Consider the following 18,398-nt stretch of genomic DNA (forward strand, 5'->3'; position numbering starts at 1 on the left):
TAGGCGCCATGGCGGCAGTAAATTTTTATCCAAATCGACTTCCAAGCAGATTACTATAAGAATCTGAAGGATCGAAGAGGAATTTTCCAAATCGATATCCAAGAAGGATTACCTCGGGTAGAGTTCAAACAAGGATCGAAGAGCAATAAGAGTTGAACAAGGTAGACATTTTTTTTATAGGTTGGCACTGAAAAGTGCTGTTTGAATTTGTTGTAGCTTTAGGTAGTAGTAACACTTCCTTCAACAAAAAGCTAATAGATCCGCACGGCAAGAGAGCACGATGCGGACTGATTTTCCGAAATATTGATTTCGTTAAGGACTCGTGAGTAGAGTGGATAGCTAACATGGCTAGTATGCGTATCCTGGTAATGCTTGCCCTTTGCGATAAGTCTGATGGTAGATAGCTTCTGTTAGAAGCGTGCTCTCGACGGTAATGTGAAATCGTTAGGCTGCAACTCAATGTGTGTGCTTTGCTAGAATCATCGGCGTTTGCATCGCTTTTCGGCAATAGCAGGATGCACGTACTTTTGCATAAAGTTGCTCTGGTCCACTTCACTAAGGTTCCAGAACGACCTCAGTATTTCCCATGGTATATTTAGTCAAATCACCAGGAATCGTAATAGGTGATTCAGTAGTCTAGTCTAGTCTAGTCTAGTCTACACATACACAGCCAGTACTTGAAAGAATCCTGGAAATGATAGAAATACATCTATCATTTTCTTGTCATTATTAATGCCTGCTGCACATCAAGGATGTGGAACAAACAATAAAGCGGCCAGGCCTACTGTGTAGCGTTTAGTAAATTTTTGTGGAAGTGAATGTTTACCATGTCTACTTAATAAGTATAGACAGTGGTTAACATTTAATCCACAGGTAATCAAAGAGTGGGGACATACCGTACCAACCGCTCCGTATGCAGGATTTGAAAATAGGCTATATAAATCGTTGGGAGTGACAGAGCTAAGAAAGTTAATGTACACTCCTTGGTTGTCCGATCTCCTGGGATGGAACACAGGTATTTACCCCTTGTGTTCGAGCGTACAGTCCTCCCTCCGTACAAGCGTGGACGGCACCGCCCACCCACTGCCATCGATCCAGCCGACCTCAGTCGAAGGACAACAGAGAGCGGTGTGCGGACGTAACCCATATGGAGGGAATGCTGTATTCGCCTAGGTTATAGCGCCCTTGCTCGCTATTCGTTATTCGCTGTCTACAATGAGAAGAAACAATGCATGAAATTTATAGCGAGTAATTTTATAGAATATATACATATATATATATATTTGACTTACCCTTATAGAGAATACAATACTGCATTTTAAAGCCATATATAAAAAGAGGAGTACGTTGTGATTCTAGTTAGTGTTAAATTTGTGATAAATGTGTTAATCTTATACGTTTATTTTACAATATGTATAAATGTATAATAGAAGATGTTCATTTTTATAACTTGAGTATTAGTATTAGTTATACGTAAACAAACAAAACAAAAGAAGAGAAGAGGAAAGAAGAGCAGACAAATAAAAAAGGGATGAAGTAGATAACAAATAAAAGAAACGTAGGCAGATTATTAGAAAAGGCAGTATCCGAGACTCGGCAATCAAATGTCACTCTCGCCGAGATCTCAGCGAAACCCCCTCTCCGCCGAGACCCACACAGCCGAGCTCGGTAGAAAAAACTAAGTGTGTAGATAGATTAGTAGGAAAATAAATAAAACTACTTTATGACTCAAAGTGCAATGAATGAGCGTTAGTTTCGGGATCATTTCAGTGTTAGAGTTATGTTAGTTTTGATCCGTAATCTGCCCTGCCGACCCCTCCAACATTAGTTGCAGGTAGTGGTTGTTAGATAATGCGGCACTGTAACTACTACTATTTTAGAGGTATGATTCGTCAAGTTTATACAACTAAATGTTTCAATTGAGGCAAACTATCTATCTTACAATTACAAAAGCAAACCTAAACTTACAATTATATGCAAATGCAAAATGAAACTTGACAAATCATCGTCAATCCCATTATTCCAGGGCAGGGCCTGACGATTTGAATCTAATTTTGATCAGTGAACGGGCACCATATGGTACATTTTCTCACCATGAACCTTTCATTTCCAGCCTATCTGAACTATTTAATAAATGGAAGCCATAACATGGGTTACGCTCCCCCTAAGCGGGCCCTCCGCATCCTGTCTCTGTCTTATCTCAAATACAAAATGCCAATGGTATGAATGTATCTATATATAACTTGGAAATGACGTACAATCAAATAAACTCGTAACCCACTCACTTGGTCAGGCTTCAGAATCGTCCAGTGGGCAGTGCGCTATACATTCCAAGTTCTCTTTTTTCAAATTTACCGCAAATTTGATATTTTACCCATTGAGTGTTGATTAGTCACAATGAAATGATGATGATGATGATGGTCCCACCTCTTACCCCTGCAAAGGTTTGAGCTGGACGATTTATCTTTAAGATAATTAAATATGACATTTTAACCAGGTTGGCAAACAAAATCGAACTGGTTTCAGTTACAGATATAAATTCCCTCTAGAGTTTACAGTTGCTTCACAGCGATATAAATGTTGAAAAGCTCAGGCGTCCACCTCTTAGTTCGCCTTTTTGTCCACCTAAAATATTCATAAGTATTACAAGCAATCAAGAGTTAATGAACAATCAACAAAGCATCCTATTACACTAGTAACCCCGCAATCTGATGCTATCATAATTTTCAGCAATGTCAGGAATGCTCACGAACCCCTAACATTTGCCAGAAAACTTATAACTAACTCAAGGTATCTTCCAAATAAGCTTCAAAATTGCATTTTTTTTTTATCAAATTTTAAATTCAGTCCTCTATATCCGTAGTACGCGCGCGAGGCTCAAACCTTTGTAGACTACTAATTTTTTTTTACTACTACTATTAAATCATATATCAAAAATCCATCATCACCATCGTGGCGAACAAAATAGTTTTTGCAGTGCTACAATAATTATTAAAAAGTCGTTATAACAGCTATCCATACAAAGTAATCCGTTAAAAATAACTTCGTCAAGATACATAATTTGTCAATTCATAAAAAAAAATCACTGGATAACCGTTCAAAAGACAGTTTTAACGTGTGAAATGCAATGTCTCTTATATTCTGCTAATGTTGTTGAACGTTTAATGTGTCTAGGCATCGAATTGAAAACATTTATTCCTTTAAAAAATAATGAATTCTGTGAAGCACAAGTCAAGAAATGTGGTGTTCTTATTTCATCCGCGTTTCTAGTATTATATCTATGATAGTCACTTCCTCTTTCAATTCGATCACACAAATATCGAGGCAGCAAACAGTTAAATAGGGTTACGGTATGTAATGTGGGTCTAGTCCTTTCATTCGGCCTATCACGCAAATAAATAATTAATTAAGGAATATTACACAAAAAATAAGGAAAATATTGATCACTGATGATTGATAAATGTGTACCACACACAAATCAATTTATATCACAACATTTCAATACATTTTCAGCTCTCGTAAGTAATAAAACTGGTTGAGAATATCACTCTGTTCGGAGTTTTTAGCCGCCATGACTTATAAGGTTAAGATGGGAAGGTTGACTGACGATCATCAAATGGCCTGATTATGGCATTTATTGAATGAAATTACCTGATAATACACACTAGACGTAAAACTCACAGTTACTGTTTGAATATTTTATGTTTATTTTATTTGTTTAACAACGTTTTCACAAGTAAATCATGGACCCAACTTTAGGGACACATTTCTTTTGTATGTTCCTAACTATGGCCCATGAAATTAATTTGACAGCATATAGCAATAAGAGTAACGTCAACAATGTTGTTTTGCATTTGGATGATAAGGAACGATCAGGAAGGGAGATTTTTTCTGCCAAACCTGTATAATGAACATCACAATGTTTTGATTTAGATATTCTGCGGTCAAAAGACGATAAGCGAAATTTTTAATTTTTAATTTTTAATTTGAGTGATTTAATGTAGTTTTCGTAAAATTTTCTCTAAGAAATATTTTGAGGAATGAAGAGCATTAAGTTAACACTGATAGTGATAAAAAAAATACATAAGAAAACGTTACCAAGAGCGTTTTTTTGAGGATCAAACAGGATAGGACGAAGTTGCATCCATAAATAGACCCAATTTGGGGACAATAGACCGATATTACATACATTTCCCTGGTGAGTTTTTGTCTTAAAAAAAGTAAGTTCTTCAACTTTTTGTGGTTCCTGATAGCAAACGGCATGATAAGCATATCTAAGCATACCATTTAGCAGTAGAATATCGTTTGCAGGTAAATTAATTGATGAGTTTTGATTAAAAACGTAATCTATGGCTACATATTAGACCGAGGTTAGGGACGTATACCCTACTTTAAAAATGAACACCATAGTCAAATATACAATTCTTTGCTTCACCGACAACCATTGTAAGGTGTCTAGCATCAAAGTTGAGGAAGTGAATCTATTACGTCTCAAAATCAAACGCATTATTTTATTCTGCAAGCGCTGTAATCTCGATATTTGTGTTGCATTGGACAGAAATAAAATGGATGGGCAAAAGTCTAGATGAGGAGAGATGATTGATTTGTATAGCTTTATTTTACTGGCAATAGTTAAATCGTTTTTCAATCGACATAGAATTCCATACTTCTTGGCAATTTTCTTGATGACATTGTCAATGTGAGAGTTGAACTTAAGTTTGTCATCAATAATCACGCCAAGATATTTAATCTCCTGAACGCGATCAATAGTCTCATCATCAATTACAACAGAGACGTTCTCATTTAATCGATTCCGCGAAATTACCATAAATTTAGTTTTACTTGTATTCAATTTTAACTGCTTACACTTCAACCATCTACTTAGATACTGCAAATCTTCATTCAAGTGTGAGACGGCAACTTCTAAATCCTTAGCTGCAATGAATAACACAGTATCATCTGCAAAAAGGTTAATGTCGCAAAACCGTAAAACACGTCGCAAGTCATTAATATACATAATAAATAAAAGGGGCCCTAATACACTTCCCTGGGGCACTCCAAGGTTGTTCCCCACGGGACTGGAAACAGAATCATTAAAAACAGTCCGTTGAGTTCTGTCAGACAAATAGCTTTCAAACCATTTATATGCAGTACTCGTAATTCCAAAGCGCTTGATTGTACTTAACAGTAAGGGCCTAGAAATTGTTTCAAAAGCGCGTTTCAGATCCAAAAAAACAACAACAATCGTATCTTTACGCTCCAAGTTGTCTTTCCACTTTGCTAACACCAAATTCAATGCAGTTTCACAAGAATGACCTTCCCGATATCCCGATTGTTCTGGTATCAACAAAGAGTTGCTATTCAAATACTCCAACAGCTGGCCTTTAACAACAAGTTCTAAGATTTTCTCTAATGTGTGCAACATGTTGATGGGGCGAAACTCTTCGGCTTTAATCGTTCCAGCAACTTTTTGAATAGGAATCACTAAGGATTCCTTCCAAATTTGTGGCACATGTCCATTCTGCAATGATTCATTAATAAGGTCCAGAAAGATGCGGCCAATGACATGAAAGCAATCTTGAATAACTCTAGCATCCCATTGAAACATTGTGACACAAGTTTAGGTTACTAGTTTATTAAATAATCTAGGTTCTATTTAGGATTATATCTGAAAAATCCAAATCAGGCCAACGCCCATCCTACACCTAAACCTGTTCTAATCCACCTGAAATGACTAACGAATGGAAGACTTTGACTACCCAGCCATGCAATAGTCTCATTCCGTACCTTATGGCAACTTGATGATTCTATTGCGCTCATCTTCTGGCACCACCCAGGGGAGACTTGGTCTTGTACCCAATGCTTAACTTATCTCCATTCCACTCAGCTACTCGCAATTTCTTGTGATATAGTGGGCGGAATATTATTATATGAGACAATTCAATGCAGACGTCTTTCCAAATTTGGCAGATCGACAGGTAATCGGTGAGTTACCACGATAGTTGCTATTCAACAACTCGACAACGTCCCATCGTCAACGCCTGCTATGAAAATTTCCCATTGCAGACGCCAACGAAATGACGTCATCGAGCTATCGATCAACTACCCTGGTTATCGCCTGGTACCTTATAGCACGATGCTAGGAGGCGAACCGGAAGAATCGATGAGCTACCTCCCCCGTAATAGGTGATTCAGTAGTCTTGTCGAAAAACTGTTTCAGTTCATCTTTGTTTGATACTGAACTGCTTGCCGTCCAGATCAAACCCGCAAAAACCACCACCTCCGTTTCCACATCGCTATCGTCGCTTAAATATGATGATTGCAGAAAAGCCAATGCACTAATTTCCGGTTTCGAATGATCATGGCAGCAATTATTCGAAAACTTCCTAAATCGATCTTCATTCTGGAAATTTCTCGTTGCATATTCAAATTGAACCGGAAATTCACAGTTTACCAAAATTTAACACTCGTATTGAGCGATTTACGCGAACATTTGTAATTTGATAGACAGAGCGATGTCTAGTTGTAACTAAACCATTGGGTGACGGGCTCATCATAAAAACAAACTCCAAATACCTTGGATGTGAATGTGATAATCTTCCGGATATTGACATAACCCAGCAATCAACAACCCGTTTTCCATGCAACAAAGTGTTCCCCCAATGAATCGTTCAAATTACACGCTATTTACTCGCCGTGATTACTACTCATCACGCCACATAGTGAAGGTACGGACATAATTTCCTCCATATACCTACCTGCTCGTTTCAGACCCATCCACACAAAGTACCCGAAAATTAACTCAAATAACACACCTTTTCCCACCTCACCTCTCGGCCATTGCTTGCAAAATTGACCCCCGATCGACAGCGACTGTAGGGCCACGCAATCGATTAACCAAACATCTCCTTCTATACCCACTTCCTTATGCGGTAATAGTTAACCCGTTCCTACAGCATTGATTTTCGGTGGAGACCCACGATCGATGATGGTATGAATCACACTGACAGGAGGATCGCTGTCGTGAATAATTGCACAATACCCACGGGTGCGCGTACACTGGTTTCATAATTTAGGTATTGACTAGTTTTATTTTTTCGACGACGATGACGAGATAAACACTCACACCTAGAGGGTACTGGATTGACACCGCGGACTGTGCTAAGTAAACCGGATAAACGAAGAAAAAACGTTCATTTTCTGTGATTGGTGCACCCGACCCGTCCTTGAACGATGCCGGTGCAGGCTACTTTGTCAGTGGGCAGCAATCTGCTCCATCCAAGCTCGTCGTGGTTATTTATGGAAGCACACATTTCGGTGGTGCAAACTTGAAATCCGAAGGTTAACGAGAAATTAAGTGGTGGTGGTACTTGTGCATCTGCAGATGTGAGATAAATAAAAATCTGTCCCCAGCAAAAGTGAAGTAATGCTCCGATCGTTGTTCCAATATAGGACTCACGAAGATCGTGTAAATCTTGACGGCGGTCGAGGAAAGGTGCCCGAAGTAAGCGATCGAAGTCGGTGGAATCACTGATTGCCAGCACGATGCCCCTGCTGCGGTGGAGTTCGTCCAAGAAGTTGACCAAGCTGCTGCTGATCCTGCTGAGTGGGGTGCTGACGCTGCTGACGACGGCGAAGGCGAAACCAACGCTCAACTTCGAGCTGTCCAAGATTCCCGGATTCACGCAGATCGTCGAACGGAGGCTGCAGGATGCGATGAAGAGTTACAGGTGAGTTGGTTGTTTGCTTTTGGGTGGCAGTACGAGTTTGGGGTCAAGGTCAGTAGGGGCTGCAAGTGTCGGCAAGGTTGGAACGTCCTAGAAATTATATTAGGATAGAAACTCAAATAGCTGAGCTTTACCGATTCAGCGTTTCGAGTGAACTAACCTGAAAAATACACGTTACATAACAGCTGGAAAACTTTAAATATAAGTGTCATTCCTCAATACTCTTTTCACTATTTTCATAGTAGGCCATGATAATTTTTTTTAAATTGTAGGATTGTGGGCGATACTCATGTGAAAAATTCATGATATTGCCATCACTATGCATTGTGAATGTTGTAAATTCCTAGCATTTCTACGTATCCGGAATAATATCATGGATTAATGTTATCACTAAACACAGAAACGGCGGCATTAACTGTGGCTAGGATCATTGAACTACCAATTCCATTAGAATGGAAACATTCGTCACTTCCTCCTCTGTGAAGCAAGAAGCTAGTACTTGGTAATAAAAGCACGACTGGTGCTAGATCTATTGCGTCAATCTAGTTACGGTGGCATAATAAAACGCTGTGAGTTGACATTTTTGTATTGCTTTAATATTTGGTGTCTACGCAAACCATACCTAATATATGTCCAATCATCCGATCTTTTACGTCACGCAAAACTTAAAACAGACTTGACATAGGATCTTGCTTCTTTTGACACTTATATGGTTAAAGAAATATTCCAACATCCGATGACTTGCGTGGATGAATTTTGATCTCGGTCATTGGAATTTAGAATCTTTAAACAAATAGGTTAATGATATCAAAAAGAAAAATTGTAATAGGGAAACTTACGTCTGGTAGCATTTTTTCAGCGACGTGTTTGTCACGACACGAAAAAATCCGGACTCATTAAAAACACTGCCATTAAGGCCTTTTTTGAGTAATTTTTTTCAAAATTTAATGAATCAAGCTAAGAGTGTATAGAATCACAGTACACGGAGAAAAAATATTACCCAAAATTTGAATTCTTTTTGCTTAATATTGAGTTCAGCCTCTCACTTGCACTCTTTATTGATGTCAAAAAAGGAACGAGAGGTTCTACCCAACGATATAGTTCAGCCCAATAATTTACTTTTGGGTAAATTGCATATTCTCAAATTGACGTGAATTAAACTTAATTTTGGGTAGAATATACTTACGAGTAAGTAATTTTTTTGCTGGTGTTAAGGTTCAATTTACTTTGATGCATTTTCGAAAAAATCGAAAGCAGTTTTTTTCGACGCATTATTTCAGATTGCTAAAAGCTCGCGTCATTTTGTGTAGAATAGCAAAAGGAATCGAATAGTGCGAGCATTTTGCAATCTGAACTAATGCGTCGAAAAAAACTGCTCTTGAATTTTTCGAAAAAGCATCAAAGTAAATTGAACCTTAAATGGAAACTACTATATGCGATGTACCCAAATTTTAGGGCTGGAAGCGATCACTGCTGTCAGAAATAGTGATTTTAGTGACCATGTTGTAACCAAATAGTGACTTTTTTTTATAATGCGTTTATTTTTCCAGGCTCATTTGCTATAGCTTTGCGGAGCCAATATTCATTGATTAGATTACAAAATTACTTAAAACTAACGTTAGTAAAGCGGGGGCCGATTACTCGCGGCTATCTCGAGGTTAGGGGTGACAAATTGTAACAAATGGATGGCAGGGAAGGGATTGTGAACACAAGGTTTGGAGAGCAATGTGCTCTTGATCTCGAACTAAGCGACACTCTGATGAAAAAGACAAACATGGGGGTACACCGATGGGCAGCTAACAACTTGGGAGAACACAAGATGACACTAACTACTAAATTCTCAGATCTATCCGTTTTAAAAACACATAAATTAAATTCAAATAGTCGAGATCTCGGCTCGCCAAGACATCTCTAACGGGTATCGCGGGTTGTTTTCCTCGGGCCCTGAGGGATGTGGATAACTCAGATCTGGCAACACGGTGTAAATTACACGATCAAACAACATGCTCGATATCGTGATAACCACTGCCACACACACATAAATTGCTGCCTGAGAGCCCAATTCGATAGAAGTGCGAGTCTAACGAGCAGTGATTGGACATAAGCCTTGATATAACGCGTATAAAGTCGCGGCCCATGTCCAACCCTTTGAACCATGGTTTGTTCAACACCTGTGGGAGAATAGAATGTAACCATCTTCCCAATTCACCATCATTCCATTTGTGTTGCCAACTGATGAGGACTTGCTGACGAGCAATGGAGAAAAATTCGTTGAAGGCGATTTGTCGCTCAAAAATATCGCCTTCCATAGCGCCCACCTTAGCCAATGAGTCCGCTTTCTCATTACCCGGGATTGAGCAATGAGATGGGACCCAAGCTAAGGTGATAGTATAGGAGCAGTTAGATAAAGCACTCAGTTTAGATCGTATTTCAGGCAGGAAATACGAGGAGTGCTTCATCGGCCTCATTGAACGAATAGCCTCCAATGAGCTAAGACTATCCGTAAAAATGAAATAATGGTCAGAAGGTAGTGAGGCAATTCGCTCTACTGCGTAAAATATAGCTGCGAGTTCCGCAACGTATACTGAGCATGGTTTCTGCACTTTATAAGAGGCGCTATGAAATTGATTAAATACACCAAATCCAGTGGAAGCATTTATGGTTGACCCATCTGTGAAAAATCTTTTATCGTTACTTACATGGTGGTAATTGATTGCAAAAATGGAGGGAACAACCATCGACCGATGATGATCTGGTATTCCATGGATTTCTTGCATCATGGTCAGATCAAAATTTACAGAGGAACTATAGAAGGCTTGAAAGCAATCACGATTGGAGATTAATGAAGAAGGACCAACCTCCAGCGTCATGTACTCATAGTACAAACTCATGAATCTTGTTTGAGGATTTTGGTCGAGCAGCTTCTCAAAGTGTTCTATTACCAAAGGATTCAGTACTTCACAACGGATGAGAAACCGGAAAGACAGCTCAGCGAAACGATCTGTCAGTGGGAGAACACCCGCGAGTACTTCGAGGCTCATCGTATGAGTCGAGTGCATGCAGCCTAGCGCAATACGAAGGCAACGGTATTGAATCCGTTGCAGCTTAAGAATGTGTGTTTTTGCCGCGGATTGAAAGCAGAAGCTACCGTACTCTAGAACCGACAAGATGGTTGTTCGATACAACCTGATCAGATCTTCCGGGTGTGCTCCCCACCAAGTTCCAGTAATTGTACGAAGAAAATTAATTGTTTGCTGGCATTTTTGTTTCAGATACGCAATATAAATAGTGACTTATAGTTGTAAAAATAGTGACTAAAAGTGACCTAAGAGAAGGCACATCAAATAAAAATTTGATGTTTTAGACTTATTCAATTATTAGCTCATAAGTACTTATGTACGATATGAACCTTTAAAGCGAATGATTCAATAGAAAGTTTATAATCAAACCGGGAATCCTCAGGAAATGTTATGTTTCCTTAAACTACCTGGAAGTCTCAGAGAATTAAAAAAAATCTTACTAAGGATATTTTAAAGAAAATAATGAATTTAAAAAAAAACCATTTAATTTTTCTCGCTATTTTCTTTCAACACTTTGAACTTTAAAGATTCACACTGAATTAATCCTCAGTAAAAAAACTTTGGTTTTGGAACATACATATTTCCTAAAAAAAATAATTTGAACTAGTTCTGAATTTAACAGCTATAATACTTCAAGAATTTTCAAGAATCAGGAGTTAAATTCTATGCGTAGTTTTAAAGACTCGAGGAATTTTAATATAATTTCTAAGGACCTCATTCCATGAGAGCTCTGGAAAAAAAAAACACTCAGAAAAACATCAAATGCAATCTGCTTTCAATGTAGTTCTGAGGAATTTTTAGATTTCATGCGAAGTCTTAGTTTTGAGTAGAATTACAATAAAACCTGAATTGAGTTAAAAGTAAATTTCAATGAAAAATCTTAAGAATTTCTGAGGAGCACAACTCTTGTGAACTTCACCGGAAAATTCCAAACGCATTCTGAGGATAATTTCATAAAGTTTGTGGGAAAAAATGAATACGGAGCACAAGTCTTTGGAATTTGTATGAAAATACTAATAGGAGGATTACAATTAATTGTGAGAATAACTCCAGAACATCTTCAGAGGAATTCGGAAAATAAATTCAGGAGAGGAAATCTAAGGAATTTCTGAGGAGAAATGCCAATGAATTGTTAGGAGACTTTCAATGTGAGTAGAATTCCAAGAGAAGGAGTGAGATTGAAAAGCAAATCTGAAATGAATTCAATGAATACTCGGAGAATCTTTCCAAAGGATTTCAAATTGTGGAGAATTTCAAGGTAATTCCGAGGAAAACTTAAAGAAAATTTAATTCTGACGATAGCTTCATCGAAATTTTGGGGAATCTCCGTTGAATATGGGATGGACTATTTTGAGGTCTTCAGAACTACTTGAGAATTCTCAAATTTTTCCTGAAGTTAATGAAACTGCCTCAATTTTTCTAACGATCATGGATCTTCTTTAAAGGTTTTAAAAATTCACTTAAGTTCTTTAAACTTCTTTAAAATTTATATGACTTCTCTAATGTTGACGGAACTGCTCGGAGGTTCTCTGTTCTTTTCTGAAATTCTCAAAACTTGTTTAAAGTTTTTGCAGTTCTCATGAAGCTTGTTGTACTGCGCTGAATTTAATTAAATCGTCCTAAAAATGCTTCAGTGAACTTCTGAATTTATGCGAAGATCTCAAATAATTATTTAACGTCTCTGTAGTTATCTGAAAATCTGGGAACTGCTTTAAATTCCCTACTTCTTAAACTAATGGAACTGACTTGCCCCTGAAATTTTTCAAATTTTCGGAGCTTACTAAACTTCTATCAAAAGCTCCCGCATTTTGCTAATGTTCATAAAATTTCCTGAAGTTCACGAATCTCATCTTAACCTCCATAGATTTCTATGACGTAATGCTTCTGAAGACCACTGTCCTTCTGTGAAGTTTCCGAAGTTTTTCTAAATTTCTGGAATTTAATGGGATTATTCTGAAGCTATCTGATCGTTCTCGAAGTACTGGAAACTTCGCTGAATATCATTAAGCTATCTAAAATAATCTTAATTCTTAGTTAATTAGTTCTCTGGAATTTCTTGAAGATATCGCTGCTTGCTAAAAGTTCTCACTTTTTTTGATGTTCTCTAATCACTTAGCAAAATTTTCGCATTTTTTTAAGTTCTTGAAATCTTCATGATATAACAACCTTAAAATACTCTCACGTTTTCCGGATGTTCATAAAATTTGTATCACGTTCCAGGAATTCTCTTGGAGCTTTGCTGAAGTTTTCGGAAATTCACTGAGTTTCTCGAAACTTCTTTAAGTTTTCTAATATTTCCTCGAAATTATTTGAACTGCCCTTTGATTCTCTGACCTGTCTTGATGTTCTCGAAGCTTACATAAAGCTCTTAGTTCTATTGAAGATCTCGGTTCTGCTCGAAAATAAATATAGAATTCCCGTAAACACCTTTAAATTTCCCTGAAATTCTCTGGACTCCTGAAGTTTTTGAAATATTTTTGAAGTTTTCATAAATTCTCTGAAGGTCTCTGTACTTCCCTGAAATTTGCGGAACATATTAAGGGTTCTCGATTTGTTTTTCAGTACACCATGGAGCTATCTTGAATTTATCTAAATTTACGATTATAGATTTTAAACTGCTCCAAAACTCTAGACTATAGTTACGGGAACTGCTCTTAAGATCTGAAATTCCCCAAAGATTTCTAGATCCAGCTATCTGAGGTGCTTAGAACTTCTTAAAAATTTGCACTATACCCCTTAAGTTTTCTTAAATTTCTCAAGTTCGTTTGACACCTGTTAAGTTCTCTGAAATTATAGGAACTTCATAAAAGTTCTCGGATGCTAAAAGAACCGCTTTGCGGTTCTTACAGCTTCCAGTAAGTTTCCCATATTTTCAGCGTGGTAACTTCCCTTATGTTCCTGCAGCTTCACTGAAATTCTCAGCATTTCCTTCTCCAAAGTTCCTACAATTGTTGTGAAGTTAATGGGACTACAATGAAGATCTCTATTCTTTCATAAAGTTAATTACGAAATTGAAATAAATCATTTATTTTTTTACTTAATTCCAAGGTTGCAAAGACTCATTTCAGATAAAACAATGTTTTTCTAAATTATGAAATAATTAGATGCCATGATCAAATTTTGAATTGGTAGGATACAAGAAGAGGTTGCAAAGAATGTGTTTGACATATTAAACCTGTTTATTTCACTTCATGAGAGTCACAATCAGCGATTTTTCACAAACTCACTCACTCACTCACTCACTCACTCAGCGATCAGCAAATCGCTGATTGTGACTCATAGAAAGCAAAATTTACAGGTTTTATGTTTCCAACGCATACTTTGTAACCTCTTCTTGTAAGATACAAGTAAAACATGCCATCATACCATCTTTTGGTTTTATTATTCCGAAAAACATTATTTTAGCTGAAATGAGTCTTTGCAACCTTGCTTAATTCTCGCACTTTGAATATTTTCAATATCTTGAACTTGTACATGGAATACGAAACTTCAAGATATTGAATATTTTTAGATCTTGGACTTACTTACTTGGAAAACTAAGGTAATTTTATCCAGAAAAATGAGTAGACATCCTGAAATAAATTCACGCTAAAAAGGTTGAAAATAGTGACTTACTACAAGAAAAAGTGACTTTAGTGACCTGGCCTTAAGAAAAGGGACTTTTTAGTGACTGACTTGAAAAAAAGTGACCAAGTCACTAAAAAGTGACTCGCTACCAGCCCTGAAATTTGGGTTATTGGGCTGAACCCCGGAATTGAGGGAAAAGTTCTTAATTTTGGGTAGTTTTTCATCTCCGTGTAGGCATTGGTTGTCAGGATAAGTTCATTTGTTTACATCATGGCTGCACCGGAGCAAACACGTCGCGATTCGATCCTGCACGCGCGAAACGAAAATCCCGGTCTATCCGCTCCTGTCAGTTTTCGATAAAATTCCTGGGAGGGAGTTTTATACCTCGGTTGACCGGAAGAGTGCCCCGGAAAATCAAAAAGCAGTCGAAATGTCTGGCAAGCAATCATGAACCAGAAAATTTACCAGGAGGAGTGCCTACGGAAGAGACTACTGTCTTTTCTGGAGCAGCATGAGGTGGATTGCCTATTCTGGCCGGACTTGGCAAGCTGCCACTAATCAAATTCCACCAAACAGTGGTACAGGGAAAATGACGTCACAGTGGCTCCCAAGGAGATGAATCCGGCCAAAAGTCCGGAACTAAGGCCAATTGAGGAATACTGGTCAATTGTGAAGCACATACGGAAGAAAAAGGGTGGGACTGCAATTGACGCGAAGGATTTCAAACGGAAATTGAATTTGGCAGCCCAACAGTGGGAACAGGGCTCGTGAAAAAAATGATGGGCCGTCTTTGAGCAATGGCCTCTGGTAAGAGGGAAGACTGAGACAATTCACAGTGGTCCAGAATGCAGATTTAAGTGGAATGATATGTTTTGAGCCTGAAATTGAAACTTTAGACTAAAAGTCTCTTCTACAAAGTTGTTCCTTATAGTTAGGCCCTCATTTTTATGACAATGAATTCTAGGGTGGTTCCTATTATCATTAAAATCAAAAATCTAACTTTTTTGTTTGAATCAATTAAGGTGTACATTCTTGGACAAAGTTATAGCTGAGCTAATTTCAAGCAACTTTGTCCGAAATGACTTTTTTGTATCTCTTAAATTGGCCGATTTAGAGCTATTTTCTTAAATTGAGTTAGGGTGGCTCTTAAAAAAGCAATTTTTTTGCTCTAGTTTTCTTTTTTTCGAATTTCTCAGCAAAGATGTCTTGAGATAACTTTTAGATCTTAAGAAGGCGCAAATTTTTGCTGCACAAAGTTTGTCAATATCTTTTGTCGATCAAGAGTTATTGACGTTTTTATAAAAATTTAAAATTGCTTTTGGATTAACTCTATTTGTTCTTCATACTTTTTCATATAGGGTGACCAAACAACGCTACAATATTCTTAAATTGACCTCACATAAGCAACGCAAAGTGATTTAATTGTATAAGGATCTTTAAAGTGGAGACCGAAACGTTTTATAAAATTAAGCATATTGCCTGCTCTATGTACTATTGTGTTATAATGGTCCACAAATGTCAATTTAGAATCTAGAATAACACCTAAATCTCTTACATTTTCACATTTTTGAACATTTTCATTACCTAATGTAATACAAAGATTTTGTTTGTTTAGTTTTCTACTGTACGTTATAAGATTACATTTTTTAATATTTAATTTCAATAGACTTTTGCTGCACCATCTGTAAAAAAAACATGAATTAATTCTGAAACACATTCATATCGTTATCGCTTCCTATTTCTAAAAATAACTTCATGTCATCAGCGTATATAAGTACCCTGATATTTTTTAAAATAAGAGAGACGTCATTAATGTACAAAATAAAAAGAAGGGGACCTAGGTGCGAGCCCTGGGAAACCCCTGACGTGACATGAATTGGCTTAGATGTTTTCTCATTGAATCTTTCAATTTGCTAACGATAAACTAAATACGATTTAATCCAGGTGAGGAGCTCCCACTCAATTCCCATTTTTTCTAATTTAAAAATCAGCATTGGGATATCAATTCTGTCAAACGCTTTGCTGAAGTCTGTATATAGAGCTTCTACTTGGTTACCTCTGTCCATTGCATTTAAGGGGGTATTCCCAATCTTTTGCCTTTTTTCGGCCTGTTTTTCAATTAATTTTTTTTCAAGGAAAATGAATAGTAATGCGCCTAACTCTTTGGGATTCTTGTTTATTGAACATTAAAGTTAACAAATAAATTTTTTCGACATAAAAAAGACATTATTGACGTCACAAAATGGCGGCAAACAGACCCCTGTTCGCCGCAAACGCCTGGACGGGCGAAGACTTTTCTCTGGAACGGCTTCATCTGAAACAGATTTCGTGATAAAATTAATAATCTGCATAAGATTCTCTGGAGCTTCTCCCGTTGGCAGCAAAAAATCTTGCAAATTAACAAAATGGCGGCCATATGAAAAAACAGGCGATTTTTAGCCCGCTTTTTTGCAGCTTTAAGGTGCTTCAAACAATGTTAAATGTTAATATTTTTGGCTGAAAGTGGGAGAAGCTCAAAAAAATTTAATAAGGAACAAAATGCGCAAAGATTCAAGTCAATATCTCTTATAGTTTCTGAGAAAAATCTTCGCCCGATAAAAAAAATGTGGTTTCGAGAAAAACGTGTTTAAAGTTTTGACTTTAGTTAAAACCATTTGGGGGTTCTTACCATTAGTCAGCTATGCCTGGACACCGAATTCGCTGATCGGAAAACGGCTTGGGGGGATGAAAGTATATAGTCTAAAGTACAAAAAAACGTGAAAAAAAAATTTGATTTTTTGAAAAAAAAAAAAAAGATCGGGAATACCCCCTTAATACGAAGTCCACTAATTCCAAAAGGTTTATGGTGGTTGAACGGCCTTTAAAAAAGCCGTGTTGTGCACTAGTTATTCTTTGTTTTATTTGGCCAAAAATGTTTTTATTTATAATTGGTTCGAAGAGTTTTGGAATGCACGAAATGATAGCAATCCAACGATAATTTCGAATATCGGATTTTTTACCTGATTCATATATGGGTATTAAGTAAGATTTTTTTCCATTCCCTCGGGAGTATACCGGATTCAAGCGACATATTAAACAGCCAGAATAAAGCGGTTGTGAGTTCAGTTGTTAATTTTTTATAAAAATAGGTGGGATTCCATCTGGTCCTGAACCTTTAGTGGCATCCAAATCTCGTAGGCAATTCCAAATATCATGAAGCGAAATGTTATTAACGCCAACAGTAAAGGGTGATACGGTCAAAATTTGGTCAAGGGAAAACGCGTGTAAATCGGTGAAATCGTTTATTTAAAAAATCAAATTAAATTTCTTTTTCAAGTTCAATTAGTATAAAATTCAGGAAAATATTCAGTTAGGCTTCCGCTTTTCCAAATCCGAATTGCCGGGCCTTACGCTTGACCCCTGCCATCAGATTTTGTACAGCCACCTTGTCCACCTTCTTCGCCGCAGAAAGCCAGTTTGCCTTGAACTGCTGCTCGCCCTTAGCAGTTTTTTTGGTCTTCTTTAGGTTCCGCTTGACAATAGCCCAGTATTTCTCAATTGGGCGGAGCTCTGGCGTGTTGGGAGGGTTCTTGTCCTTGGGAACCACCTGCACGTTGTTGGCGGCGTACCACTCCATGGCCTTTTTACCGTAATGGCAAGATGCCAAATCCGGCCAAAACAGTACGGAACAACCGTGTTTCTTCAGGAAAGGCAGCAGACGTTTATTCAAACACTCTTTCACGTAAATTTCTTGGTTGACAGTCCCGGAAGCTATGAAAATGCTGCTTTTCAAGCCACAGGTACAGATGGCTTGCCAAACCAGATATTTCTTTGCGAACTTTGACAGTTTCATGTGCTTGAAAACATCTGCTACCTTTCCCCTTCCTTTTGCCGTATAAAACTCCTGTCCCGGAAGCTGCTTGTAGTCGGCTTTGACGTACGTTTCGTCATCCATTACCACGCAGTCAAACTTCGTCAGCATCGTCGTGTACAGCCTCCGGGATCGCGCTTTGGCCGTCGTATTTTGTTTATCATCGCGATTTGG

At 37.6% G+C, this 18,398-nt stretch overlaps 1 protein-coding gene across 1 annotated transcript in view; it reads left to right on the forward strand.

Annotated features, from left to right (window-relative positions):
• The window catches only part of LOC135707499 (group 3 secretory phospholipase A2), an 81,728-nt gene that overhangs the window by 17,282 nt on the left and 46,048 nt on the right, over positions 1–18,398 (forward strand). Inside the window, exon 2 of the mRNA XM_065229344.1 lies at positions 7,453–7,730. Within this exon, the coding sequence (XP_065085416.1) occupies positions 7,546–7,730 (185 nt within the window). The 5' untranslated portion in view covers positions 7,453–7,545. The remainder of the gene's footprint in view (positions 1–7,452; positions 7,731–18,398) is intronic.

The sequence above is a fragment of the Ochlerotatus camptorhynchus genome, unplaced genomic scaffold (assembly GCF_037179485.1).
Source record: "Ochlerotatus camptorhynchus isolate MF236.1 unplaced genomic scaffold, CSIRO-AGI_Acam_v1.1 ptg000313l, whole genome shotgun sequence".
NCBI lineage: Eukaryota > Metazoa > Arthropoda > Insecta > Diptera > Culicidae > Ochlerotatus > Ochlerotatus camptorhynchus.